Source organism: Cyclopterus lumpus, chromosome 13, assembly GCF_009769545.1.
Source record: "Cyclopterus lumpus isolate fCycLum1 chromosome 13, fCycLum1.pri, whole genome shotgun sequence".
Taxonomy (NCBI): Eukaryota; Metazoa; Chordata; class Actinopteri; order Perciformes; family Cyclopteridae; genus Cyclopterus; species Cyclopterus lumpus.
Window position 1 is genome coordinate 1,798,574 of NC_046978.1, and position 27,416 is coordinate 1,825,989.

The following is a 27,416-nucleotide window of genomic DNA, read 5'->3' on the forward strand; positions in this document are numbered from 1 at the left end:
ATCTGAGCCAGTGTAGATGTTGAATAGAAGAGGCCCGAGTACATGTGATGTTCCAATACTGGAACAGCACATGTCATCCTAGTCAGCTCTAATGTGTAATTAGCTACAGACACAAAGTATTGTCGGTCCTTCAAGTAGGATTCAAACCAGTTAAGTGCTGCGCCAGAGAGTCCTACCCAGACTTTTAGTCTGTCGAGTAGTATGTCATGATCGACCGTGTCAAATGCAGCACTGAGATCTAGTAATATTAAGACTGAAGTTCTGCCACTGTCTGTGTTTAAGTGGATGTTGTTGAAAAACTTAACAGGAGCAGTTTTAGTACTGTGGTGCTGATGAAAGCTGGACTGAAAGACATCAAAACAGTTATTTTCGGCCACGAAGTTGTTCAGCTGTTGAAAAAACACTTTTCCCATTATTTTACTTAAAAATGGGAGGTTTGATATTGACCTATAATTTTTCATTATTTCGGTGTCTAAACTAGCTTTTTTAAGAGTTGTTTAATAACTGCAGTTTTTAGGGCTTGTGGGAAAACACCTGAGAGAAGGGATGTGTTTACAATTTGTAAAAGATCAGTGGTCATACATTGTGAAATATTTTTTAAGAAGTGTGTTGGTAGAATATCCAAGCAGCAGGAGGATGTTTTCAGATGTTGTATAATGTCTTATATGCTTCTTTGGTTGATTGAATGAACTTGTTTAATTTGTGTTACCATGTGTACCGGGAGTGGTATCTGAAACATCTCAAATGAACTACAGCAATCATTCACACAAGACTTGATACTTACACATTATTTGTTCTAGTTTTAGGGGGCAACTTCACGTTCCAGCTCAAGAGACATAAGTAAAGGTGACATAAAAACGGATTACTTAAATAACATAGATAAAATAAGATATTCAATCAAATGCATTCAAGCAAACACATAATTACAATATACAGTTGTAATTATGGCAACTCTATAAAATGAAAGGCAGGGTTTCAGGACGTGTGTGTGTGCGTGTTTTGAAAAATTGAGTAATCGAAGTGCATTACAACGCATCACCACTGGGTGGCGTTGCCTTTCTGCGAAGCAAAGAAATGTGTGGTTGTTGTTATATACGAAGCAAAAGCCTCTTGTTTGAATAAGTGAACGTGAACTTCCAGCCATGCTGCAGTAGCGTCTCACCGCCACAGTGCCGCTGACCAAATAACAGACACTTTCCTGCCTGGAAATTTTGATTTCAAGAAAACACATATCAGCAGGCGTTTGTAAACATACACTCATATATTATTATAGCGTGTGTTACTCACAAGCATATACGCAACAGCATACAGGTAATTGATCATCGACACAACAATCACCGACTCAATCGTTTGAGTGCGCATACACACAAAACAGAACAAAGAAGTTACAGTGTTATTATACAATAGCCTGTCAATTAGACCATTTTCCTTCATCGACTTCATCTATATTACTAGCCTGGCGTATCATAGTCGCACTAACCCCCTAAAATCAAATGCTCCTTTATTCATTGATTAAGAGTAGGACCGGTAAAATATATAAAATAAATAAATATATATATATATATATATATATGCCATTATTACTTAATGTTTTTTCTAAATCTGCACTACATCGATTTGCGCCTACATAGTATTATTATTATTATTCGGCTATTATCAAAAACCGCTCCACTATATATTATCGGTGGGTCAGACCACCCCCCTCCCCTCCTCTCTCTCCTTACATCCCTGCATCCCTCCCTTCCTCTCTACCTCCCGGCAATGCATCCCCATCCCCCACACGGTGGCCGTCTCTTCGGGTGAAAGCTGTCTTCTCTGCGCCACTGGTCCGACAAAAAAAAAAAAAAACGCTGCTGTAGCAAAGCCAGTCCGCACCGACCTGAGGCAGAGCAGACACACGGGAGACATCACGTACACACACGGGGAATCTTTTTGTATTTCTTCAACCAAGTGGTAAGTTTCGGCCGATGTTTATAACGGAGGGCAGGGAATGTCCATGGGTCGACTTGCTAGTTTTTTTCGTTTTCTCTTTTCTCCAATTGTCCTCCGCGGTAGCGACAGTTTGGGGAACCAACGGGCTAAGCTACGCGAGCTAGCTTAAATCGCGGAGGGAGACTAATGGTCGTTGTCGCATCGGTGTTACGGGGGTTTATTTGACCGTCAATGGTTTGAGCATCATCGGTAACGGCCGCTGCTGTCGTAACGGTCCGGTCTGACTCACTGCGAGTGTTTTTCATTGTCGTTGGCTAATGTCTTACTCGGCTAGCTTGCTAATTAGCCATTTGTGCAGCGCGTGCCGAGGGATGCGAGGATGCTACGGATCTCTTTTTTGTTTTTGTTTTTGTTTTAGGAGAGCAGACAAGCTAAGCTGACGTTACTAATATGGGTGAGCCGCCGCATAGATTCCCGCACGGGGCGGGGGCCTCGGGAACGGCTGAATAGCCGTGCTAACGGTGGCTAATCTGGTGATAATTGGCAAGATGGCATCTCGGAGTTGTTATCTAGAAATCGGTGGATTTTTCAAAATGGTGTCTTAAGCTTGTTTGAGTGTGACCCTTTTTGTCCAACCATGGCTGTTTTTTTGGCGTTGCTCGCTATTGCAGGAATGCCAATGTACAGCCAATAAGTTACCGTACTCTGATGATTATATCACTGTTATATATATATATATATATATATATATATATATATATATATATATAATAACCGTTAATGCGGTAGTAAATACAAACCCCTGCGTGTCGGGTCTGTATCCTCTCGGTTGCAACCACCGATATGAAACTAAATATGTATCCTGGATTGTAACTAATCTGTCTTTAACGGAGTTTTGTGCTGCGCCTGTGCCGTTTTAAAAATAACTATAGCGTCTTTTTGCATTATGTAAATATTTGCACACTGGATTTCAATGGATCACTTTCACTCTGTGCACGTCATTTATTCTTAGGTTCATTATAAACATGTGGTTCCTGATGTTCAGTTTTGGTTTAGATGAAGACGCCCGCTACTGTTAGAACACATATTACAAAGGCATAATACAATTTGTTTTGGCAGAACCTAATGATTTTGATCTGTATTTATTTATTTGCGGAGCGGTTTTTATCAAACAATGTTTGTACAGTTAACGAAACAGAATACAGTGCAAGTTGTCCAAAAGAATTTTTCTTCAAAATCCAAAATGACATCTTTAAATTTATTTAGTTTGACCAACTCTATCTTGCCGAAACCAAAAAGTTTGTTTTATTTTGGTTAAATAAGGAAATTTATACAGAGAAGAGCAGCCTTGAAATGGATCATGTTTGGCAGTTTTTGCTTGGCAAAGAACTTAAACAATTAATCGGGATCATAATTCTTGATTCATTTTCTTTTGATCAACTAATTATTCAGCGCTACGTCTAACAGTCAACCGCTGTACTCACTGATGACACAGAATACAAAAACTAAACAGAGTCATACATATTTCGTAAGAGACAGGATTACACAAAATGCTTGATGCATCATTTTCTTCTCTTATGACTAGTCTTATCCGTGATGTGAATCCTCGTCATGTTCATCTCTTTTTGGGGGGGATAACCTGCTCTAGTCATTGACTACTAATCCAGTTTAATTCAAGAAATCTTATCTATAGAAAGAGATTTCTGAGATACTACTGTTCTTGGCCCTCACCAGAGCAACGCAGCTTAAGTTCTGTGTACAGTTCAAAATAGTATTTTGTAGAGACTGGAAGATTTACACGGCTCCATGTATATTAGACATTCAGTGACGTAATTTGTTTAAACATTTTCACTAGGGTTATGCTTCATGAGGCTAAACCATTTTATTCATATTTAATCTACCCAAAATAAATACAACACATGCAAATTGACAGTCTGTGCACAACATTTTTAAGACTATTGAAATCAAGAAGCATCTGGCAGAATTACATCCCCCTGATGAAGGCATATTAAATGCAGGGGCAGTGGTCGTCCTTGAGAAATCCACTATACAATATATTTATGGCATTTCAACGCTTTTTTCCAGTGGACCTAAACTAGTGCTTCAGTTTAATCTTCGGTCTAAGGTGACCCCTGTCTGCCATCATAGAGGAAAGGGTGGGACATATGGGTTTTGGCATGCGTTCAGCGCAGTCTCAGTGTATGAATGGTGGGCTGTACAATGCAGCTGTAAAACTGTCATACTATAGAAAGCTGGAGTCACTTAATGTTAGGAGAGTCAGTGTTTCTAAAACAGGCCATCTTTCTAGCTCTTCAGTCCCATGTGGTTTGAACCACTTAATACGTTTATCAGTGAGCAAGATGCTTAGAGACGGCAGCTTCCATATTCACCCTCCTCTGGTGTCCAGCCCAGAGTCCCTTGACATGATGAACAACATTTTTTTTTTAAAGAGAAAAGTATATATCAACAATTGGATTGTCTGGAAAGTCGGTGATGTTAGAGTAAGGATGCCATATTTGAATTCCACAGAATTTCATATTTAAAATGATTTACATCATTCAAATTCATGTCTTAAACCTGGGCTCTAATTATGATTTACATCATTCAAATTCATGACTTTAACCTGGGCTCTAATTATGATTTACATCATTCAAATTCATGACTTAAACCTGGCCTCTAATTATTATATTCATCATTGTTTAATACAAAATGGAAGACAAGTGAAATCAGCAAATCCTTAATTTGAAAAGGACAAGGTTTCTTAATTGTCATTTTTGCTTGAAAATGTACTTCAACAATCGATTGACTATCACAAATAGTTGACAATTAATTACCTATTGATTGGCTATTTGATTACCAGTAATAGAATAATCATTGCAGCTCTAATTTCATGATTGATTGATAGATCATTGTGTGGTGGTCTTTGATCTAAGTGTGTGCTCACGCATGTGTGCAGTGGCCGGTTAGAAACGTAAAAGGCAATACAGGACAAGGATAAAAGGTTGAACTGTTCCCTGGAGATAAAGTTGTAATGCATTCAGTGTCAATCATATGGGGGGTGTCTGCCACTGTACATGCAGACACAGTACACTCTTTACATAGGCTGCATATGTCTGCGCTGCACGCCGTTACTCATACCTACAGTCATGATTGATCGTTTTTATTCATGCTGTAGTCGAGTAACAGTATGTTTAATGACCATGTTTCTAAAAGCCTAACAAGTTGTAGAAGACATGCTTTCTTAAATCAGCTGGAAAAAAGAAAACAAATTGTAGAGTGAAGAGCATGTGTTTTAAAGTGGACATGTGTCAATATTTACATTCATATTTTAATTTAATGTACATTAAATGTCCAGTGCTGTAGCACCTCTTTTTGTCTGAAATGGTCCGTTTTAGCAAAGGCCTGTCTCTTTAAGGCCCCTCTCAAAATTCCCTGCCTGCTTTGATTGGTCATTTAACACAGGCCTGAGCAGGCACCGCCCTCTAATTCCATACACATGCGACCATGTTTCCGGTCTTCCACATCTGCTTTTAAGCCGTCTAAGCACAACTAAATAGCTTCAGCTTTTGCTGCATTTATACAGTGAATATCACCACAATAACTGCTTCTAACGCATAAACCTGAATCTCATCAGAAATTGGGCTTAGGAAACGCTACTGCGCACCTCTATGGGCCTATGGACGTGGAAGCAGTGCACGAGATCCAGGTAAAATCTTAACCGGCAATTGAGCCATTTTTGCTTCATGTTTCATTGAGCAGCTCAAGAGGCAGGCTGCACCAGTGCATGTCCTTTTTATATTATTATAACAGTGTTGAGGATGTATTTATACCACAGCACTTACAGGCATGCCAGAGTCAGCTTTTACTCAAACAATAAAGTAGCTTTAATAACTCTGCTAATATGGAAGCAATCAGCATGGGTTAATTCCCTTGCAGCTACATTGTGGTTAAGAACTAGTCTTGTTTGGGCTTTGGGTTTCTGCAGCCGCATATGCACTACCATATGTTGGTCTGTAAAATGTTCCATTGATTATAGTTTTCAACTAGTTTCGTGGAGAGGTAGAATTTCAAGGTGCAAAAAGTAAGATTCATAACATCAACAGATGCTTAAGAAATATATATATTCGCCATGGCAACGATGAACTTTACACCAATGATACACCAGAGTTTGAGGCTCTTCTGAAGCGATGAATTTAACTTTAGCACATTGTAACATGATACCAATAGATATCTCTTGGCATACTCTTATATACACACCAGACAACAACATTGTTGGATTAATATGACTTTCAGCCTGCTATTGATGTTATGATTTCCTAGTTGCTTTGAGAACTCATTAAAAGTCAATTTACTTGATGCATTCTTTGCAAGAAAGTTGGACAGAAATCTCGAACGCATTTACACTTTTTACACCAGAGATAAAATCATAATTTTTGGTGCAAACTGTATCGCAGCAAAATATCCAAACGTTGACCTCAGTTTTATTCAGTACCTTGGAAACATTCCCTACTGTAATGTACAATTTCCTAAATATGGGACCACAAGGACCACAGCAGGTGTAGAAATCTTTATAAATATATAATGTTGAGGGTATTTATTGCATAGTGAAATTTCCATTTTCAGTGGGCTTTCACAATATTGTCACATAATCCAGAGATGCAGACCCATGAGGTGTGACTGATGAGATGCATTTGGAAAGGAGAATAGAGTAGGAGGAAGCCGGCACCAAGTAAAGGGGAGATGCTGTCCCAGAGAGTATAGCGCTGTCCTAGATTTGAAATAGCCCTGGGTGGCTTGGAGCTTCTTGCTGCAGGGCAGGTCTGATTGTGTTGAAAGCAGGGGGGATTTCTGATTCCTTCAAACTGCCTTTGAGCACTGTAGCAAGATGGATTTGCTCTCTGACTTGATTATGGATGTCAGTTCTGACTATGATAGCAGGCACTATTAGTTGATCTGTCCCTTGGGCCTGCGTTTTGTTAAATATCATGCTTTAGGTAGGATTTCTGCTATTTCAAAAGCCATGAAAACCTTCATGCGGACAATATTTTGAATATAATATAAGATAAATACCAAGTCTTCAGGGGCCTTAATGCAGCTTTCTGGTTGTTGGTCAATGATCAGTAGTACAGTGGGGCTGTAATGCTTTTATCATCAGTACCATACCTTATATTTTCTTGCTTAATTGTGCATGTAGCACACATATGTATCTTTGGCGTTGTTGGTTAAAACATTGTCTACAGGAATAACCATTCCTGATTATTCATAGTTTTACAGTAAACCATTACAATAATATGCTATATAATTAAATGAATAAATCGGAAACTGCCTGTGTTACATATTAAATGTATGACTCATTATGAACGAAGGCATTTTAAAAATGAATTGGTCCCTAAGAAAAAGAAAATATTAATGCACTCAGCATTTTTTTTTAATGATTTCTGTCTCTCCGTTTCCTTTTCATATGACCCAAGTGAAATGCAGCCTTCTTGAGGATAAAAAAAAAAAGCTGTTCAGCTCTATTCTCTCCTGTGCTGAAGTGTGATGACGCCCACCGGTTTTGATTTGTTGCTTTAAAGAGTAGATGCCTGGTGAGGTATTATGTGGGAGGATGGAGTAGGTGTGGGGGTTGTGTTGTATTGTACATGTTCTCTAGAAATGGAAGCTCTTTGTGTGTGTGTGTGTGTGTGTGTGTGTGTGTGTTTTGAGTAAGTGAGTGAAAGGTTTTTCACAATCCTCCCTCATTATTACCTCCCTAGTCTGCGGGAATCTCCCTTTATGGAGTGCAACCACGGTTATTGTTTTGCAACACACCATTTTATATTAACATACACAAATGAAATATATGGGCATAATGTTTGAAGATCTGAAACCAGGTAAGACCTAAATATCACGTTACTGAGCTCACACAAAACATTTAAAGCCTCACACACCAGCTCTGTTGGCATGCAGGCTAAGGCGAGCTGTGTTTTTGTACTAGGCCATGAGGTTATAGCTTGTGAGTTCAACACAAATGAAGTCCTACTAATAGAGTTTAAGCCTAACAAAAAAGCCCTAAAAAATTGCCAGTTAAGCCATGGAGCTGGCTGGTCTTCTTAATGTCAGCATGTGTGAGATTGTGTGCTGTACAGAGAGCAAGCTGCTGATACACTTGGATGAGTATTGATGTTGCAGAATAGCTGACACGATTGGGTTGACAGAAATGGCCAACTATTGTGTTCATCATTTAATTGCTAACGGCTACATTTTTCCGACAATTATTTTCATTATTTTCAGTGATATAGTATTCAATCGTATTTATTTTTTGACTTCCCTTTTTGGGTTTTGATTGTATGTTTTCACGGCCTTGAGGTCAAGATGAGAAACATCTCATTACCAAAAAAGCCTTGTCCTTGCAAGTGAATCTTGAATGAATTGTGTTCTTTAATGTTTGGACAGTGTTGTGCGATAAGTCCTGAATTAATCAAGTTAGAATTGCACACAACATCCACTAGACAGTGCACACCATATTTTGCCTGTGGCGTAGCAGTGTCATTTTTCAGTGTAAATCCAATTCTTCTGAAATGTTTTTCATCGTCGCAGTGTCATAAATCGATGGAGGAATGCTACACTGCAGCTATCCCGGCCGTCTTTTGAAGTCTGTTGTGTTTCTATCAAGAAGAGAAGAGTGTAAAGACGGATACATCTGTTTTCACAAAAAGAGGCCAGCAGACAGTCACGGAGTGTATGCATGGTGAATTGTAATGTAGCTGACAAAAAAATGATTGGAAAAAAGTACAAATCTAGGTTCAGAATAACAGTTTTTGACTAGTTAGTCTTCATTGACAGAACCTCATGCACCTGCAGCGCTGCAGCTTCAAAGTAAAGACGTTCTACCAATTATGCTACTTGGCCTCAGTTTGCCAAATGTAATGCATTTTCATGCACATGCAGTACCATTTTGTATAATATCAGCTCTTGAAAAGCGTTTATCCTGCAAGACGGCAATCTAAAAATGTATCATAGCCAAATATAATAAATAATAAATCCAAACTTGTCATCTGATTATTATTATTTAGTAATGGTTTCATCAGCACTATTGTGATTGTCTACACATTGTCGAAACGTTTCTTTCTGGCAAAAATGCCAAACATTTGCTACCTTTCTTTGTCTTGAATGACAAAACAAAAAATGGGTTCGGATGAAATCAGGATACGGATGTAGATTAATTGACGAAATAATGAATGACATGATCATTATTTGCAGTCGTATACCGACATGGTAACAGATATTGTCTGACTCCAGTAAGGATGATACAATTCCCAAAAAGGCAGATTGTTCCTTTTGTAAAAGAAGAACTGTAGTACAACACAATCATTCAACTTCATTGTGAGTACCCCGGAGCAGTTCTGTTTGCTGGTGTCTCTCTGAGCAACGTGATGTGTTATTGATATTTTCATGCAACCAACAATATAATGAACCTCTGCCATAAGCGCTTTGATGTTTCTGCCTACACCGCTCCACAGACAAATGTAATGTCTCTTTCATAGTGAATCTCTGGAAAATCTTCCCTTTTCTCCCTGTCAAAGGTTATTTTTGGGGAGTTTTTCCTGATCCGATGTGAGGTCCTGGGACAGGGATGTGGTATGTGTACAGATTGTAAAGCCCTCTGAGGCAAATTTCTGATATTGGGCTATACAAAATAAACTAAATTGAAACTGGTCTTTTACAATCAAAGATGGTCTGTAAAACGCAAGGTCTTCTGGCTCGAGAGAGGCTTTTTTTTCTTTTTAAGGAATAGAGAGCCTGAAGCTTCCACCATCCCCTCCCCCTGAAAACAAAGGGAGTTGTGTACAGACACTTTCACATGTATTTCTGCCTTCCTCTGTTCCTCAGAAACCTTCATTAGACTCATTGTGGTGCCCCTCTTGTTCGCACCCATTCACTTTTTGTCACATTTGCCTGCACCCACATACATACATGCATGCACACACTGTTTCTCAGGCTGAAATGATGAACAAACACGTCTTTCTCTACTCAGGCACAGTAATTGGGTATGTGTTGTTTGCAGCACTAGACCTCAGGGTTAGCTTAGCCACCTGCCCATGTGTTGATGGGCATTGTTCCTTTCCTCTGCACATTTACATGCACATTACAACTTGGCTCACTTGAATAACCACTAGATTAAGATCTTAAATGGTTTGCTGTTACCTTGATGAATGAATTTGTTCAAACATGGCCTCTTAAGACGATGAGAGGCTTTGGATAACGGGTTAGCATTTGTGGTTTTGAGTGAATTGTCTCAACAACTTTGGGATGGATTGCCATGAATTCTGACAGACATTAATACCCCCCTCAGGAGTAACTGTACTAACCTTTCTTTTCATCTAGCACAGCATCACAGGGCCAAGAGGGTGACTCTAGACTTTTTGTCATTATTGCAGATCAACTGTGTTGAATTTCAAAACTTGCACTCAGGGATTGTACTGCTTAACAGGATTAAGCAGAGTGCAATCCCTGATTTACCCCAAGTGTCTTCCAAGCCTCAATTAATTTTTTCTTTAAATGTTGCAGTGTGGTAACGTTGGAATAATCTTTGCCTTTTGCATTATTATGTTTTACATTCAAACATTTGCAGGTAGAGAGACTGATTAAGTGAGGTAGAGAAAGCTAATGATACATTTAACAAAAGAGGGCCAGTGTTGTCCCAGAGGAAGGAATTAAATCATAGGAGATGCATTCGATTAGAGTGTTACTATGATGTGCAGGAATAGATTAATCAATTCCCCAGGCAAATTATTTTATTCTGAGATATGAATTTGGGCAATTGCCATTACCACTCGTTGTCTTTACACACCAACAAACACGCACAGGTACATGTTGATGATCATTTTTGGGACGTGTTTTTGCGTGCGTGTGTATATGTGTGTTTCAGGAATTTGTGGCAAACAACTCAAAAGCAACTGCACTCGTATTTGTGCTCTCATTCAGTTGCAGTGCCTCTTGGCATTTTTGACGTCAGAGTTCCTGGATGGAGCACTGAAACGCTTCCTTGCCTAATGTGAAGTGTCACTTAGAGCTGTTTTGCATCACCACGGTACTGTTTTTGCCCAGGAATATGTCCGTGACGCTATAATCACCTGAAGGATTTGTTAACTGGCCATGAAGCACACGTCCAGGATGGATCAGATTTAAGTTTAGTCTTTTTGTACAATCCAATTCAAGAATACAGGAAAAAGAATTGGACAAATGATTGATAGTCTGTACTTGATAAATGGGTGATGTGCTGTGTGGGGAGAGCTTGCCACAACATATTTCATTCATTCTTGTACATGGCACACACCAGAGCCACAGTGAAAACCAGACGGAACCGGCCTGGTCACTGCCAACATGTACCGGCTCCCATCTCTGTCAGAAACAGAAGTACAAATGGACAGAAGATACACATGAACTCAATAACACAAAGCGCACACACTCACACTCACACACACCTTTTCTCTCCCTAATTTATTCCTCTGCTGTGTGTTTGTGTGATGCTTTTGTGGCTTTGGCTAATGCTTATTGGATCATTGCTTACTCATAGCTCGGTGCAAGACTCTGGCCTTTTTGTACTATGTTTTCTGCTCCGTCACTTGCCCACTCACTGGGTGTGTTGTGCTTTTTTCATTTGGCTGTCTTAATGTTTGCTTTGGATGTTGTGTACAGCACGTCAGATATATACACAATCATATCCATGCTTCACTTTGTCTTGGACATACACACAACATATAGGATAAACATACAGGCCTGAAAAACAAATATATTACCGTAAGGCTGTTTTATCAGCCAGCACTGCTAGAAACAACGTATGTACGCATAGAGACAACTGATGGTACAATATATTTTAAAAGGGGCTGTTTGCTTCCATTTTAAAATATATTGTACATTTCTCACACATTTGTTTTTAATCCATACACCTTTTTTTTAATTCAGCAGTTATGTATTTGTACAAATTGGTGGCCAGAGACAGTCACCACAAACACTCATTCAAACGCACATAAATCACTGTCTCCCCTGCTGCGTCACTAACCATTTGCTGTGGCACTGGTGCTTGCTTTTTAGCTATTTCTTTTTTCCTTTTCCTGTGTTCGTTGTAATCATGACCTCTCGCTGTTTTAATTTCAGATTTGCATATCCACTTCCACTCCTTCCTCATTTGCATACAGCAAGAATGGCAGGCGGGCATCCCACAGACAAATTCAGTTTCATGTATCAACCAGACACGCACAAGAGGTACGGGGCACGCATGCACACGCACTCACTCACACAGACACACACTTGTATACAATTTCCCATGCCCATATTCGCCATGACCAGGTAAGTTGAAACTTGGAGCACTTGAGGTATTTTCATCTACGTCTGCGAGAAAGTTGCCTTTACGGTAGATGTAGTATGAATGGCTCTGATACTGGTCACCTTCACCCATTGCCAGCACCTTAATTGTTCAGTGGCCACTTCTCTGTACAATCCTGTTGTGGAAACCAGTCTGGTAGAGCTCGCCGCAGTAGTGAAAATTAGGCTGATGTGCAACATTTGGCAATATGTATTTAATGCCACACAGCAAACCAAACTATTATTTTCATGGGTACTTGTGTATTTCCAACAGTACTTGTGCCTCATTTATTCCAAAAGTCTCCGTTTTCAATACATACTTAGGTCGAGCCAACTTGACGGTGCGATATCACGGGGCTTGATTTATAATAAAAAAAATGTTGTTGCATGCTGGCAAAATCCTTCAGCTGGATGTCGCCTTAAGAATTAGAGTTTGGGATTTATGTGCGTGATGAGTGTGCTGTGCGTATGCTTGGTAATCGTAACAATTTTCTTTCCAATTTACATGGCTTACGTCTCCCTCTCTCCATTTTTCTTCTGTCTTCTCTTATCCCTCTGCCCTCTCCGCCACACTGTCTATTTCTCAGTAAGAACAGGTTAGCTTCAACTATGAATCCAGTCTACAGCCCTGTTCAGCCTGGCACCCCATATGGAAACCCTAAGAACATGGCCTTTGCAGGTAACACACACACGCACACATACACATATTACCATCCGCTATACAACTATGAATATGTTTTTAAGGATGGCTGCAAGCGACAAACAATACGGCTGCTCAGTTTTGAGTCAATGTGAAAAGACAGTTCTGCCTTTGATGTTCCAAATAGTTGTTGAGCAAGAAAAGCCCTTTTTTATTTTTTGGTTATTCCAGCTTTTAGTTGTTTTTGTTTGATTCATCCTAAAACTCACTACACAAACTACCACAGATATAGATGATACAGGCTTTCATTGCCGTAGATGAAGAACATGTTGATGAGATGCACCAAGAAGATGTAAGAACGCAGGTTGAAAAAAACTCTGGTTGTTCTTTTGGATCTTAATGAACATAAGCTGTTCATTCAGCGGAAGACTGCATTTGACAAAAAAAGAACAACTGCTCAATGTTTTAGATATTGATAAATAGTCTGGTCAGACATGTACATGATGCAAAGTCAAAGAAGCAAAAAGTCAGCAGAGTAGCTTCACATTTTCACAAGTCAGTTGGTCAGATGTGTTTCATCATACCGTGTTATGCCACGAAACGACTGCCTCTTGTGACATCTTTTAAATGTGATGCAGATGCAAGAAGCTGGGGTAATTTGGCTGCTCCATTATGCCATTTAAATTCCTTTCTCCATCTTTTTGAAGAGTTTGAACTGCAAATCAAAGTTGCCTGCAGGAATGATGCATGTTTAGACGGTGTATTCACCAACAAGTTACGCAGGCATTTAAAATGCATTCGAATGAAAGTACTTGTGTATCTTATAGTTATGTGCTTTCACGTGAAGACAGTCTGAGGAGCAGCATGTTTTTCAGGGATTATTTTCTGAGATTTACTTTTTTTCTACATGAGCTTCAGTTATTAAGTCCGTTATTATTAAGTTAGCAAGTCCGTCTCATGTGTGTCCATTGATGCAAAAACACTCGATACAAACTAAATGATAAAACGATCCCTGGTTGATTGTATATTTTAGACTTTCAGTAAGTCTCAATTTGGAGTAGCATTGTACTTTTAGATTAGGTTTGTTTGTAAACTGGGCCCTGAGATGTGTTATGTTGCTCAAGACAAAATATGACATTGTTGTGGGGAAACAAAAATTCAGAAGTTAAAAGATATTTTGTGAGGTAATTATTGTACATTTGTAAGGAGTTTAATTCAAGATATGCAGTTAAGTACTGATTTTAGCGTTTTTGTTTAAAAAAGCAAATGCACATATTTGTACATGTAAGGAGCAGTAGTCAAAATCGCCCCTTCCTTTAGCTTTTCATAGGGATGTAACATCCGGTCTGTTATCGTATCATTTAATAAAAGGTTATGAATCAATGCATATGAATAGTTAATTGAATAATTTACCAGACATTCTGTTCAAAATCTCTTCAACAATGCAGTACTGCATGAAACAGAGAAATAGAGAAGCTGTAATAAGAATTTGTTAGCTTTTTTGAATTGACTTATCATCATCATTTTTCAGTTATCAAAATTGTTGTCCACTAATTTTCTGTGTGACTAATCATTTGATGAGACAATAGTTTCAGCACTTATATTGCTGTTATGGAGTTACAAAAATGTAATTCTATTGAAAATATCCCAAAACTTCTAATAACCTCTAATGTGTTACTGTGTTGTCAAATGTATTTAGTTGAAATAATGACATTTATTTAGTTTATATTTGTGTAATCTCTAATACAAACATTAAACTGAACTGAGCACAGATTGATGAACCATCACAACTCTCAGCTGCAGCGTAGACCGATGCCAATATTCATTAAACCTGTTACTGCCGACTGGCACACCCTACTGCAGTCAAAAATAGATATAGCCACGGCTCAAGGCTACAGAACAGAATTTGTGAGATTGACTGCCAATAATAGCAAACAGTGAGCAGCACTTCGCTCACTTACCGTACCATCTCTTAGCTCTCCTGCCTTTCTTCTCTCTCCGTCTGTCTGTCTGTCTCTGTGTGTATGTGTGCCTGCATTACTAATGTGTTGCTGCATTTATCTCCTCCCACGCCATATCGGCAGGTATGTCTCGTCTGTATGTAAGATGCATTCAGCCGACTGTTATTGGTGCAGACATTTTTTTTAATGAGCACCATCTGTGCACATCCTGTTCCAAACCAAATACTGTTCTGCGTGTGTGTGTGTGTGTGTGTGGGTTGTTGTGTACATCTGTTGCTCTCTGTTTGTTCAGATATGGTTTCTGATATTTCTCTCGTCTATGATGTTCTTCAGGCTATCCAGGAGGGTATCCTACCGCAGCTCCCACCTATACACCCAACCTTTATCAAACAGGCAGTCCTGGGTATCCACCAGGTGAGCCCTAGCACGCACACACACACACACACACACCATTCGATGACTTTGTTTATATTTAACAATGTAATATCTGGGGAAATTGCTTGTCAGTACCCAATTCTTTGAGTTAATTAGTGGGATGTTTGTCAGTTTTAAAGGGAAAAACAATCAGATATAAAACGCAGTGAGTGTGAGGGATCCATTGAAGTTTTATGAAAAGACTGACACACTGGTACATGCAGATGATTGCACATTATCATGTTTTTAATTACTCAAATTGTTGTTAAGTAAATGTATGATATTGTTGCCTATTTGTCTCTTTATTGGCATAAAACAAAAATGAAACCTACGGAGCAAAATTCTACAAGTTGAAACATGTGGAACAAATCTTACTGTATAAACAAATGTGCAAACGGAGCCTCAAAGCCTTGAGCGTTATGTCGCTCCCATTGAGAATTGAACATTTTATGAATAAGAATAATGCAACCATCATTTGTGCAAACTTGATGGTACAATACTGTTAAAGATGTAAATTCAAAATACAGAAGAAGCCGCTAATAGTGATCATAATTATAGTGATTAAGTAGTGTTCATTTTCTGACTTTGCATGCATGTAATTCTATTTATTTATTCATTTATTTTCTTATTTTTATTGCCTCATGCTATCCCGGCTGCTTCCTGCTGGCTACATGAATCTGTTGCTGCAAGCTCATTGAAATCCCGATGAGAAAAAGTCTCCTCAAAGCTTATGACAAACTCCCAAACACGACACCGGGATGCATCAGTAAAACTTGGCGTTTCTCAGATACTTTGTCGTGTGCAACGAGATGTAGTCATGGCTGCTAGTGATAGTGGGAAAAGCATCTGGTTGAAGCCGCCCACGTCAAATGGATTTCTATAACCCAGTCAAGTAATTCCCCCCTGAGCTGGCCTACAGTCAGCTTGATTTTACATACTGCATTATAGTGTATTTGAATCATACACAGTACAGTCAATTTATTTGTACAGGGCTGTAATTTGAACCATTTGAAACAGCTATGCTGTATTTTGAAACCGTCAATAACATTCACTAAATAGCGGAGCAGTCTGTTTAATTACTTAATATTCATAGAAGTAAAGATAATGGTTTTATTAATCATCTGCTTATAGTGATTGATTTGACCCAGACTCATGTTTCCACTGTAAAACCAAAATAAAGACCATTTGCAAAGAGGAATGTTTTAACACTTTATAAACTTGGGGAAAAGTTAACAAAATGAGTAGAGATTGAGTTTCAGAGTCTAGGATCTTTATAAAGATGGCTATTCCTAGTTCAATTTCAAATACTACCAGGACTGCTGAAATCATTTTAAAACTATGGTTTTGATATATGTGTAAAATGAACAGCCTTGAACAACCAATACATGTGCCACCAATCTATCTGGAATAACTTTCATAAATGTAATCATACATTTCACACATATAAGCAGTTGAGTAAAGTGTTTGTATTTTATTAAAGTTAGTCAGTGTTTAAGTTAAGGCTGGAAAAACACAATGTGTGTCATTTAAATTTGAAATCGGTTGATCTTGAAACTGCTGATCCACAGAGATGCAATGAGTTTATGCTTGATTATGCATAATCAAGCATAAACTCATTGCAGATAAAGCAAATAATGTTTCCCCACATTTTTAGGAATTTAGTTATTTTTGGTTAACATGTTATCAATCAGAAATGTATGAAATACTACAATCACTAATGCTTTTATAATGGGTATTATCGCAGAATATTTTGAGCCAAGAAGGTTGTGTAGCGCTAGACGCAGGTTGCAATGATGTGACGGCCGTATAGATTAAGTGTTGATCTCAGCCAAAAGGGCATTGATGGTGAAGGAGTGGGAAGCTAGCCACTAACAGCTGCCAGTAGCCGTGTAGCAGCAGATACGTGCTCTGCTGGGGCTCAGTGTCTGGTCCCCATGGCAGATGGGAATAACACTTGTCTCAATGCTCTCCAGATACGGGGTGTCTGTATAGATATAGATTAGATTAGTTTCGTTTAGTGTGGCGGGGTCTTGAACTGTTTATCCTAGAAACACAGAATCCAATAGAATCTCACTGGAGTTATTCAAAGAGCAGCCTTGTTTTAAATTAAACATGGTATTTAACAGTGACATCATTTGGCAAATACCATTTTGGCAATTGATACTGTGATTTTCTTTTTACCCGTAACACTTGGTTTACCTGCTCTTTAATAGTGTTAAGTGACCACAGATTAATTACCGCCTGTCTGTTGTCTCGTAAATGCCATTTGTAAGACGGCTTCTATACTTGTTTGACGACAGTTATTTAGGTTATACGATATTGGTATCAATATTTAAGATTTGAAAGCACAAAACGACAACGTTGCTGAGGACAAAGGGATGGGCTTGTATAACGACAAACTGAAACGTTTAAGTGACATCTGGTATAATATGAGTGACGTTTGGCTTGGAAAGCATCTCCTAAATATAAACATATTTTAAATCTATTAATTGACAAAAGATACTAAATTCTGAATGAGTGGGGAATAGCAAGTCTAATTGTTTCCTTTAGTATTCTCCTGAATTTAAGTATCTTACTAAGGCAGGGTGTATTTCTAGATTTCATCTGGGCTGCTTTTGAACCCCCCTCTCCTCTTGTCCCCTCCCCCAGTTTGTTTTTTTTATCTTTTGGAAGTCCCTCAAAATATCAGGTATGCTTTGGCAAACCTAACCCAGCTTCTTTCCAACAAAAGAACCAAATTATTTAGGTGTTTTCTTTTGTTTTTAATCGGTAGTGGTAATATTTAACTGCACATTTAATTATATGCGTTATGCGTTGCCTAATGTTTGGTGAAATTAAAATCTTTAGATTTTATGTCCCAGACAAACATCAACTTCCAGACAAGCCAGCTATGGTCTGATTAAAATATGTCTTGGACAATGTCATTATTTCTCATGATTATTGAATAGACAAACCGTTTTCAGCAGGGTTTTTGTGTAAGTGTCACACACCATTGTCCTCTAGAGTGTGTGTGTGTGTGTGTGTGTGTGTGTGTGTGTGTGTGTGTGTGTGTGTGTGTGTGTGTGTGTGTGTGTGTGTGTGTGTGTGTGTGTGTGTGTGTGTGTGTGTGTGTGTGTGTGTGTGTGTGTGTGTGTGTGTGTGTGTGTGTGTGTGTGTGTGTGTGTGTGTGTGTGTGTGTGTGTGTGTGTGTGTGTGTGTGTGTGTGTGTGTGTGTGTGTGTGTGTGTGTGTGTGTGTGTGTGTGTGTGTGTGTGTGTGTGTGTGTGTGTGTGTACACTTTTAGACACACATAGCTGCTCCAGCATCTCTTTGTTCCCTTGTCCTTGTGTGAGAAGGGCTTTCATAAGCTCCACAGCAGCAACTAGCTAGTAGCATGTTTGACCTTCAGGCTCCTCCAAGTGGCGGCTCAGCAGTACTGCACCCCGCAGAGCCTAGATAACAGCAGACATTAATGCAGAGGTCTGAACCAGATGCCTTCGGTGTCCTACTGTACACCTTGTGCTTTTCAAAATAATAGTTTTCAATGGTGACTTCATTTAAACTGTGTGTGTGCCACTCAGGTTGGTTGGATGCTTGACTGTATATTGTCCATAAAAGGTGATTATGCTCCCTATGCATTGACTACAGAACTACACTCTTGCACTTTGCAACACAGTAAGGCCATCTTTAAAACATTGGATAAATTAGGCTTTTGAGTCACACAAAACCCGTGGCTTGTTTTGAGTCTTTAGACCCATTAAAAGACAGCACCAGTCCCCCATCTGGTGGATTATGTAGGAAATGCCAAAGAGAAAATGTCTGACTACGGTTGCAACTAATGATTTTCGTTTGGTCTATAATTCATCATAAAAGATTATTTTGTCCAAACAGCAACAATTAAAATCCCAAAGTATTAACATTTTACAATAACGTAAGACCAGGGAAAGATGTAGCCGTCCTATGAAAATTACTAAACTGTTAATCATCACTGGTTTTCTACTGGTCCGCATCTAACCCTGCTGTTATTCAGGGCTAATTTATACAATAATAGAGTTATTCATAAAACACACAGTATTGCTGCTTCACTACAACCCCACATTATAGTATTTTGATAATATCTTTTGTCAATTTATGACATCCAACTGATGTTAAGTTAAGAAATACTTTTCACAGGATACAAATTGGGATAACTTGAAGTTTCTATAATCGAGCACATGACAACTTGGATGTGAGAGGGGTCGATTACAGTAAAGCACCCACATATAATTATCACCCGTCTCTTAATCATAAGGAGATGAGTGAGGAAGTGTGTTGCTCTTTTGTTATATATATTTTTGAATCTTTCTCTCTGCTCTTTCCCTGTTTTTAGGATATACTTCAGCAGGCACCCAATACAAAGTGCCCCCTACTCAGTCAAATGGAGCGCCCCCTCCCTACACCCCCACCCCCACCCCATATCCAACAGCCATGTACCCCATCCGCAGTGCCTACCCTCAGCAGAACTTATACACACAGGTAAGGATACTGAATTACAACTGACATTACCTTGGAGACGCACGCTGTACTCTGCTACTAAGAAATGTTGATCAGATTGGTTGTGTTACACCTCACCTGTTCAGTTGGCAGTGCCATTTAATGCAATCACTTTAGTAAATATATGCATTTTGTATCTGGTTAGTTAAATACACTCTCCAGTATATTGGTACAATTAAGTGGAGCAATAGAACAAATCTGACTTCATAGTTCTGGCTTTCAGCTTAAAACCAATGTGTGTGTGTGTGTGTGTGTGTGGATGTGCTGAAGAATTAAAAAACCCTGGTGATTGAGCAAATTAAACTGACTACAGATTAAAGCAGTTGCTTTGTTGTAGATGCAGTTAGTCACAAGTCCACAGCAAAGCCATCATTTTATTCTTTTGTAATTTGTTCTTTTTAATGGTTAAATGTAAGATGGAGTGGGAAAATGCAGAAGCAGAAAGATGTGTTTTCTGTCTACTTTGCTTGTTCCTGCGGTGTAAAAATGATTCCTGAGTAGTTCAACCTTCTGCTTCTTCAAGTTTCATCAAATAAATTAAACATTTAAATGTCATACACAAATGCACACCCTCGGCTTCACCAACATTTTCCTGTGTCCATCCTGACAGGGAGCGTACTATACACAGCCGGTGTATGCGGCTCAACCGCATGTGATCCACCACACCACCGTGGTGCAGCCTAACAGCATCCCCTCCACAGCCCTCTACCCGGCCCCTGTCCCTGTAAACGCTCCTCGCAACAACGGTATGGCTGCCATGGGGATGGTAGCTGGGACAACCATGGCCATGAGTGCCGGTAAGCCGAGAACCACCGAGACCAAAATGTTTATTTATTGCAGTTTGTTTTCAGACGTGACTTGGTGGCTAATGGCTGTGTCGTCTTCCCTGTTTGCGCTTTGACTGTACTCTGATTTGTTTATGCTGGGGATAGAATTTTTTTTATTTTCTTTCATGTTGCTCAACAAATGTGTATACAAATGTTTTTTTTAAGAGTTCTCTTGTTTTGGCATATTTGCAAATTCTTCAAATTGTATGTGCTTGGCTGGGTCAGGTCTGCATATCCTAAAACAGCATGTTATGAATTACAGCTCTCAAAATATGTATCACAATTAGTGGATGGATAGAAAATGAAATGGCTGATGCTAAACTATTCTGATCATCAATTTGATTGTAATTCTTTTGCCGATATTGGAGACAAATGAAACAAAATGAGAATATAAAATGTTGATATTTGCTAATTTCATTCATCTTCAATGATAGGAAAGTGAATATGTTTTGGCTGTTGGTTAAACACAACACATGTTCAGCCACCATTAAGGGCTTTGGTAACTTACATTGAAATTTCATAACCTGGAAGTCATCTTCTACAATGAACGCATCTACAGCAACTAACTAAGACTCTATAGTTGCACAAAATGACTCGTTAACGGTGGCGTTTACTTCCCGTAGGGACCCTGTTGACAACGCCCCAGCATGCCCAGATCGGAGGACACCCAGTTACTGTGCCAACCTACAGGCCCCAAGGGACACCTGGGTACAGCTACGTACCGCCTCACTGGTAGAGCCCAACCATCATGTGAGTGTCCCCGTACCTACTGTTTGTTTTCCTCTTTGAGATGTTCTTCACCCCTAATTTTCTCTCTATCATCCCCTCTCATCCATTCTTTATTGACATTTCTTATTCCCTTTCACTCTGAGGTCTGAGGCCTCCTTAAAATCAATCACTAAAGTGTTCTTCTGCTTTTCTTTCCCATCAGATCTGGAGTCCACCATCGTATGCAACTGCTCAAATCTTACACGGGCTCTCAATGGTAACCATGGGAACTCGGCACCTGTCTGCAAGAACAAAACTAAAGTGCAACAGCCACTTTACTATTATTGTTATTGTTAGTATGCGACATTCTCTAACGTTTTTACAAAAGCTGCTTTTATTTTTCTCTGTCCATTTGCCAACCAGTCATTACCTTATTTTCTATGGTTATTTTATTTTTTATTTTATCTCATCTTTTTTTTTTATGTGTCTGTCATTGGAACTCCAGAAGGACTCTTGACCAATCACGGGTGTCATTTGCTCCTGTTTCCGTGTTGTGATGGTGTGTGTGGTCCTTCCTGCTGCTGCTGCTCAGTTGGCTGGAATATATTGGGCACTTATTCCTCATTATCATCTCCATCAGTCACTACAAAGACTTATTGACTTATGCTGCCAAAGTTTTAACAACTAGATATCAGCACAGGGTTTTAACATTATGATCAATTTAGTTTTCTGGGTTATTTAAGTTTTTTTAATTTTTTTATTTTAATTCTTTCTTTTGAACACATTCAACTTTTTTCTACTTTTTTTTTCTTCTTCCTTCCTTTTCATCCACTTTGTTTCTTTTTTAGTTTAATCTCAGTCGTCTTCCAGCGCGTTGCTGTCTGTCTGGCAGTAATGAGTCCCTCATCCCTGTCGTTACATTTCCATGTGAGTGCTATGAGCAGAGCACTTACTGACCGTTACCCATTCTGCTGCGTGTCCCACTGTGTCCACATTTGAGTAGTAAAAACTAAGAAAACATCACTTACTTCATGCTACATACTATGCAGGCTAGTATGTTGTGACACTATTGGAATCTTAACTTTAGCGTAAGTCAATGAGTTTAGAAAATGTAAGAATATTTATAATGGTGTCAACGGCGTGGGTCGTCATGATTACTTTCTCACACACACACACACACACACACACACACACACACACACAAACAAACACACAGGGGCTCCTGTGTTGCGTCGGAAAACACATGATCACTTAGTGGCACTTACTGCACAATACCTTCCAGTTATGGTGTTACTGATCAACACACAGAAGCAAACATACATAAGTACATGACATGATTTCTAGGGTTGTGCATGGCAGACAGTAGAGAAGGAGTTTAAAGGGATTGTGTTGGCGCAAAGAGAGGAGAGCGGTACAAGACGAGGAGATCAGACGACAAGGAGGGAGGAGGAGATCACATATTCACAGTACGGTCTTTTCATTTCAAGGTACAAGACATTTGTGTTTGTGACATCTCACCTGCAAGAGACCACACAAACACTGCCATTTTGCACTAACGTGTATCGTACATTGATTCCGTACTGCGACTACATCGCCTCCTCCTCCCGTCCTTCTTCCAGGCAAGAACTTTGTAACCAGACACTCAACAAATAGGAACCCAGACTCTTAAAGTTAATAATGGTCCAGTCAAATACATGTGTGCTGGTAGATGGATAGAGTTCAATCCACAAGTCCATGCCACAGTTCTGCGAGTGCTGAAAAGACCAAACCATGACATGTCGTAAGGCACCACATTTAGGAAGAAATTGTGGCCATTCGGAGGGTGTTGATGTGCGTTTGCCTGGCTGGTCCATGTCATAGTGATGATTTGTTATTCTCTGAATTTGAGTTAACGTTTTGACTTTGTGGGAATTCCAAGAGGACTGTAGTCAAAGAGGTGCTGGTTTTAGTGTTCATGGCGACAACAGTTAAAGGAACTTCCGATGCTTCAGCAAGAGGGCAGCGCCGTGATGACGCAGTGTCACTCAGCCACTTAGTTTTCAGTCCAGTTGACTTTTAACACTTTTTGCATTTTTTATGAAAAAGAATAATCCATTTGTTCTCTATTTTTGTTTGTTCCCATTTCTTGAAAGGACACATCTGCTTTTACTGACTGAATTTTAAACACTATTCTCCATTTAAAAAAATAAAATAATAATAATAAAAAAAAAATATCCAGCATTACTTTGATGGTCATCATATGAGTATAATATTTGAGCTAATGAGACATGGACCATATACAGCCATTTTCCGTTGCCTCATACATGTAAAGGCATTTATGTTCAAAGGCAGTATGATGACTCATCTCAACACTACAAACATACCTAGTAGTGGTGATGGGGTTTAATATTTAGGTGATACTTGGGTAATAAATAATATTTTATTATTTCAGGATTTACACACAAAAAAAGACTGATAAAACAACTTCATAATCAGTACAGATTTGTATGACAAGCATTTACTGTGCAGGTATATAGATGAGGTGGTTTGATATTGCAATAAAACAAGAGGGAACGCCTCCAACTGTTAACGTACAGTAATCAGCGTTTTGAATTGATTTTTTTTATTTTATGCTTATTGTAATCGTTAAATATGGATTACAGGCTCTGTATGCAGCCTCGATTCAATAATTATTACAGTTACTGCTAAGAAGTGAAGTAGAACATAACAATTTGGGTATTGAATAACTTTGTGGAAATATTGCACAACATAAGATTAAAAAAAACAACTTGATTACTATAATTTAATGCTAAGTAACAGGTACCTAGGCTTTGTAGTGCAGGAGGGAGGAAGAAGCAATTTATATTGTAATTAAATACAAAACAATAAGGTTGAATGTTTGAGGTATTCTTAGTCCAGATGTTTGTACACTAGTATGTTAATTCTCAAAAGAATATTGCATAAAGCCGCTGTCGGGTGAACACCCGTCAATCTTTGAGCCTTATTTTTGAAACGACCCTTGTATTTTAGAAGATAAAGTGGTTCAATGTTATTGGGTCATGGAGTTTCCCACCACGTAAAGATCTTGTGCATTTGAATTCAAGCCAATTAAATTGAAAAGAATACAGAAAGTGTGTTTTCTTGCGACAGCAGTAATGTTCCTCATTACGATTTATTTAACCAACCACTACTTCTATCAGTATTTCTCAATTAAGTCTTATGGGTTTTTTTCTTTTCTTCTTTCACTCTGGTCAATTGAGCGTAATGGGTATGCATAATATTCAGGTGTATTTCACTATAGCATTGGTTCTCTTAAGTAAAAAAAACAAAACGCAGTATATTTATACAGCAATTGGTACAGTAATGTATTTCTAGCTAAGCATGGTTGCATCAGTGTGGCAGCTACTGTTTGTGCTTTTAATATATATATATATATGTTCTTCTGCATCTCTGTCCTCTACATATCGGTCGCTGAGAAAGGGGAGATGTCAAGACGAGGTCTGTCTACAAACTTGTGGAAATTCTCGTCACCAAATCCCACATTTTAATTGTTGCCTGAATCTACAGACCTTGAGAAAGCGGAGCATTAACGACGGAACAGAAATGGATGGCTTTTTGTTGTTGACTAAAACATCTGTGCTGTCCGTTTCTGTTCCGTGGGTGAAAAGGTGTAATGACTGAAACCCCTCAGCCTCCATGCCCTTTGTGCTGTGCCATATTTCACGATGGTTAAGTAAATATTAGTTTCTTCTCCTAAGTAACTGGTGAATTCTGAGTCCTTGTTATGTCTAGCTTCCTGTGAATCTGTGTGTTCCTCTTACTGTCCTATCCCTCACATTGTTGTTGATGCGTATTGCCTTTCTCACTTTTATCTTTCTTACTGTATCCTGTTTTTACTTCAGAGGCCATTTTGCATCCCTCCGACTATTGAAACAATTTGTTTTTAGTTAATTCAGGGATGCAACATGATATCAGATCATATGTTCTGCTCCCTCTCATGCTCCTTTAACACTCTGCTCCCGGGTTTGTTGGTCTTTATGTGGCATCAGTCTGACCTTTGCGACCCTCACCACAGTAGCAGTCATGTTTATGATGTCTATTTGTTGGTAATTGGGAAATCTCCACTGAGCATTTTTAAACACTAGATGTCGCCCATGACAAAGTCTGGAAGTGGCAACACTGGTTCAAGGCTTTGAGCCAAAACTTTAAATGAATAACTTATAGGTGTCATTTACATTTAACAATCATAATTGGATGTCATATTTTGAGCACTGAGATTTTTTTCTTTTCCAAATTCAGACATGTTCAAAAATGCCATTTTAGACAACAGATACTGTTTTATTTGATTGCTAATAAGAGTTTTTTTGTTGTCTTAGGCCATGGACCAATGCTCTTAAAGTGTAATTCTAGTGTTAATGTGGCTTCTCAGTAGAGAGGCCACAGAGCATTGGGATAATCGAAGTAAAACACTCAAAGTGGTGAAACTGCTTCCTCATTTGTTTCAATCTGCACTTAAGTGGAAATGGACAGTTGGGTTATTTGTGGGGGGGTGCAGAGTTTTCTTATCATCTTTTTGTTATCCACTTTTTAAATGTTGAAAGGTGGTAATTTTTAATGCAACCAGAACCATTCATAACGCTCTTCCTCTCCTCCATCTCCCCCTCCCTTCTTTTTTGTTTGCCTTGCAGTTGCTAAGTCTTAGTTATTTTCACAAGTATAAATTAAAACACTACTATCACAGTGCATAGTAGGCTCTTAAATGTCTTTGATGTTCTGCTGCAGCTTTTTAATTTGAATTTGTCAGATATCTCTTTTAATTTGACACAATGTGATGCAAAAAGTGGAAATTCCTTGTCTTCCAAAAAAAAAAAAAACATACTTGTGTTCCCCGCCCCCCCACACCCCCCTCGGAACGAGTATTAGGAAAACCCCCATCTTTGGAAGTTTTAGTTTGGTACCCAGTTTGCACATGCTATGGTATATCTGTTACCGTACGGTTGTGTTTTAACTGAAGCCCAACGTCTGTTCAGCGTTGAGAGAAGTGAACTGTATGTTAGCTATTTGGTCCAGAGTGAAGGACCAGCGTAAGGCTTGTGATATGAAGTGTAAATCTGTTTTTAATTTCTTTTATTTTTTTTAAATCTTTTTTTTTTTTATGATTTTCTTATTTTTATTTGTTGTTGAGGTTTTTTTTTTTTTTTTTTTTTAAAGATCAGTTAGTGATCTAGTACTATAACTAAGCCAAGTTTGTAATTGTATATTTACTGTAAAATGTAGAACATTGAATAACTATTAAAATTTTCCTATAAAAGGAAGATTGTTTTGTTTGACCTTTTCTTCTTCTTCAGAATGTATTGCCATTTTCTTCCCTAAATCTGGAAACTAATGTTTTAACATGATACTGAGAAAAAAAAAACTAAAATGTTTACCTAATGTGAAAGACGTGTCATATTGTCCAAAAGTAAAACTGTTTATTTTGAGGTGATAGCGCAATAACGTATTCCATTGAAATTCAGTTTTTATTTAGTTAACCAACTACCAGAGAAAAGTCTACGCCTCACCTTAACAGGAAGCTCGTACTCTGTAAAAGGGGCGTGCTTCTTTTTATGTTTGGCATTTTGTAAATCTCTGCATGAGTCACAATCTCAGAGCATGATTTATTGACTCAAAAGGAAATGTTGCCCTTACATGGCTAACTCCGACATAACTTCAGTGTCTTCAACAGAGAGGCCCTGAAGGGACAAGAAGGACAGAACCTGCGTGTCCGAGCCTCCTCACAACACTCACTAGTGTCATGTAAATCTTGTTTGACGACTCATTAAAGGGCTGCAGTCTGTGCCTCCCTTTGTTCCGATTTAGGAGCGGGTTGATGGAAGAACATGGACACACCGACTGAACGTTTATTATCTGCGGTCAAAACGAAGAACCGCAAAGCGCAGTGTTTCACTTCTCACTGCAGACATCCGACTGGATTGAGCAACACCGAGCACCACTCATCCAGATGAACGCAGTACTGAACAAACACTGACACACCTCCTTTATGCGCAATGCCCCACCACACACGGTCACACACACACACACACGGTCACACACGGTC

General features: G+C 38.9%; 1 protein-coding gene across 3 annotated transcripts; it reads left to right on the forward strand.

Annotated features, from left to right (window-relative positions):
* Positions 1 to 1,732: 1,732 nt before the first annotated feature.
* On the forward strand, positions 1,733 to 26,146 carry fam168a (family with sequence similarity 168 member A). Of its 3 annotated transcripts, XM_034548063.1 has the most exons (9): positions 1,733 to 1,953; positions 5,567 to 5,638; positions 12,073 to 12,180; positions 12,867 to 12,958; positions 15,214 to 15,294; positions 19,642 to 19,787; positions 20,416 to 20,602; positions 21,256 to 21,382; positions 21,564 to 26,146. In XM_034548063.1, the coding sequence occupies exons 2-8, from the start codon at positions 5,601 to 5,603 to the stop codon at positions 21,366 to 21,368; spliced, it is 765 nt and encodes a 254-aa protein (XP_034403954.1). In that variant the 5' UTR covers positions 1,733 to 1,953; positions 5,567 to 5,600; the 3' UTR covers positions 21,369 to 21,382; positions 21,564 to 26,146. The 3 variants fall into 3 exon arrangements, with proteins under 3 accessions (XP_034403954.1, XP_034403956.1, XP_034403955.1); XM_034548064.1 differs by lacking the exon at positions 5,567 to 5,638 and having other exon boundaries at positions 1,735 to 1,953; XM_034548065.1 differs by lacking the exons at positions 5,567 to 5,638; positions 12,073 to 12,180.
* Positions 26,147 to 27,416: the final 1,270 nt, after the last annotated feature.

Bases quoted from the DNA above. Each gene is read 5' to 3' on its own strand.
- fam168a (XM_034548063.1), top strand. From the start codon at position 5,601: ATGGGCCTATGGACGTGGAAGCAGTGCACGAGATCCAG. The intron at 15,295-19,641 runs GTGAGCCCTAGC...CCCTGTTTTTAG, and splicing joins CAGTCCTGGGTATCCACCAG to GATATACTTCAGCAGGCACC. The intron at 20,603-21,255 runs GTAAGCCGAGAA...TACTTCCCGTAG, and splicing joins AACCATGGCCATGAGTGCCG to GGACCCTGTTGACAACGCCC.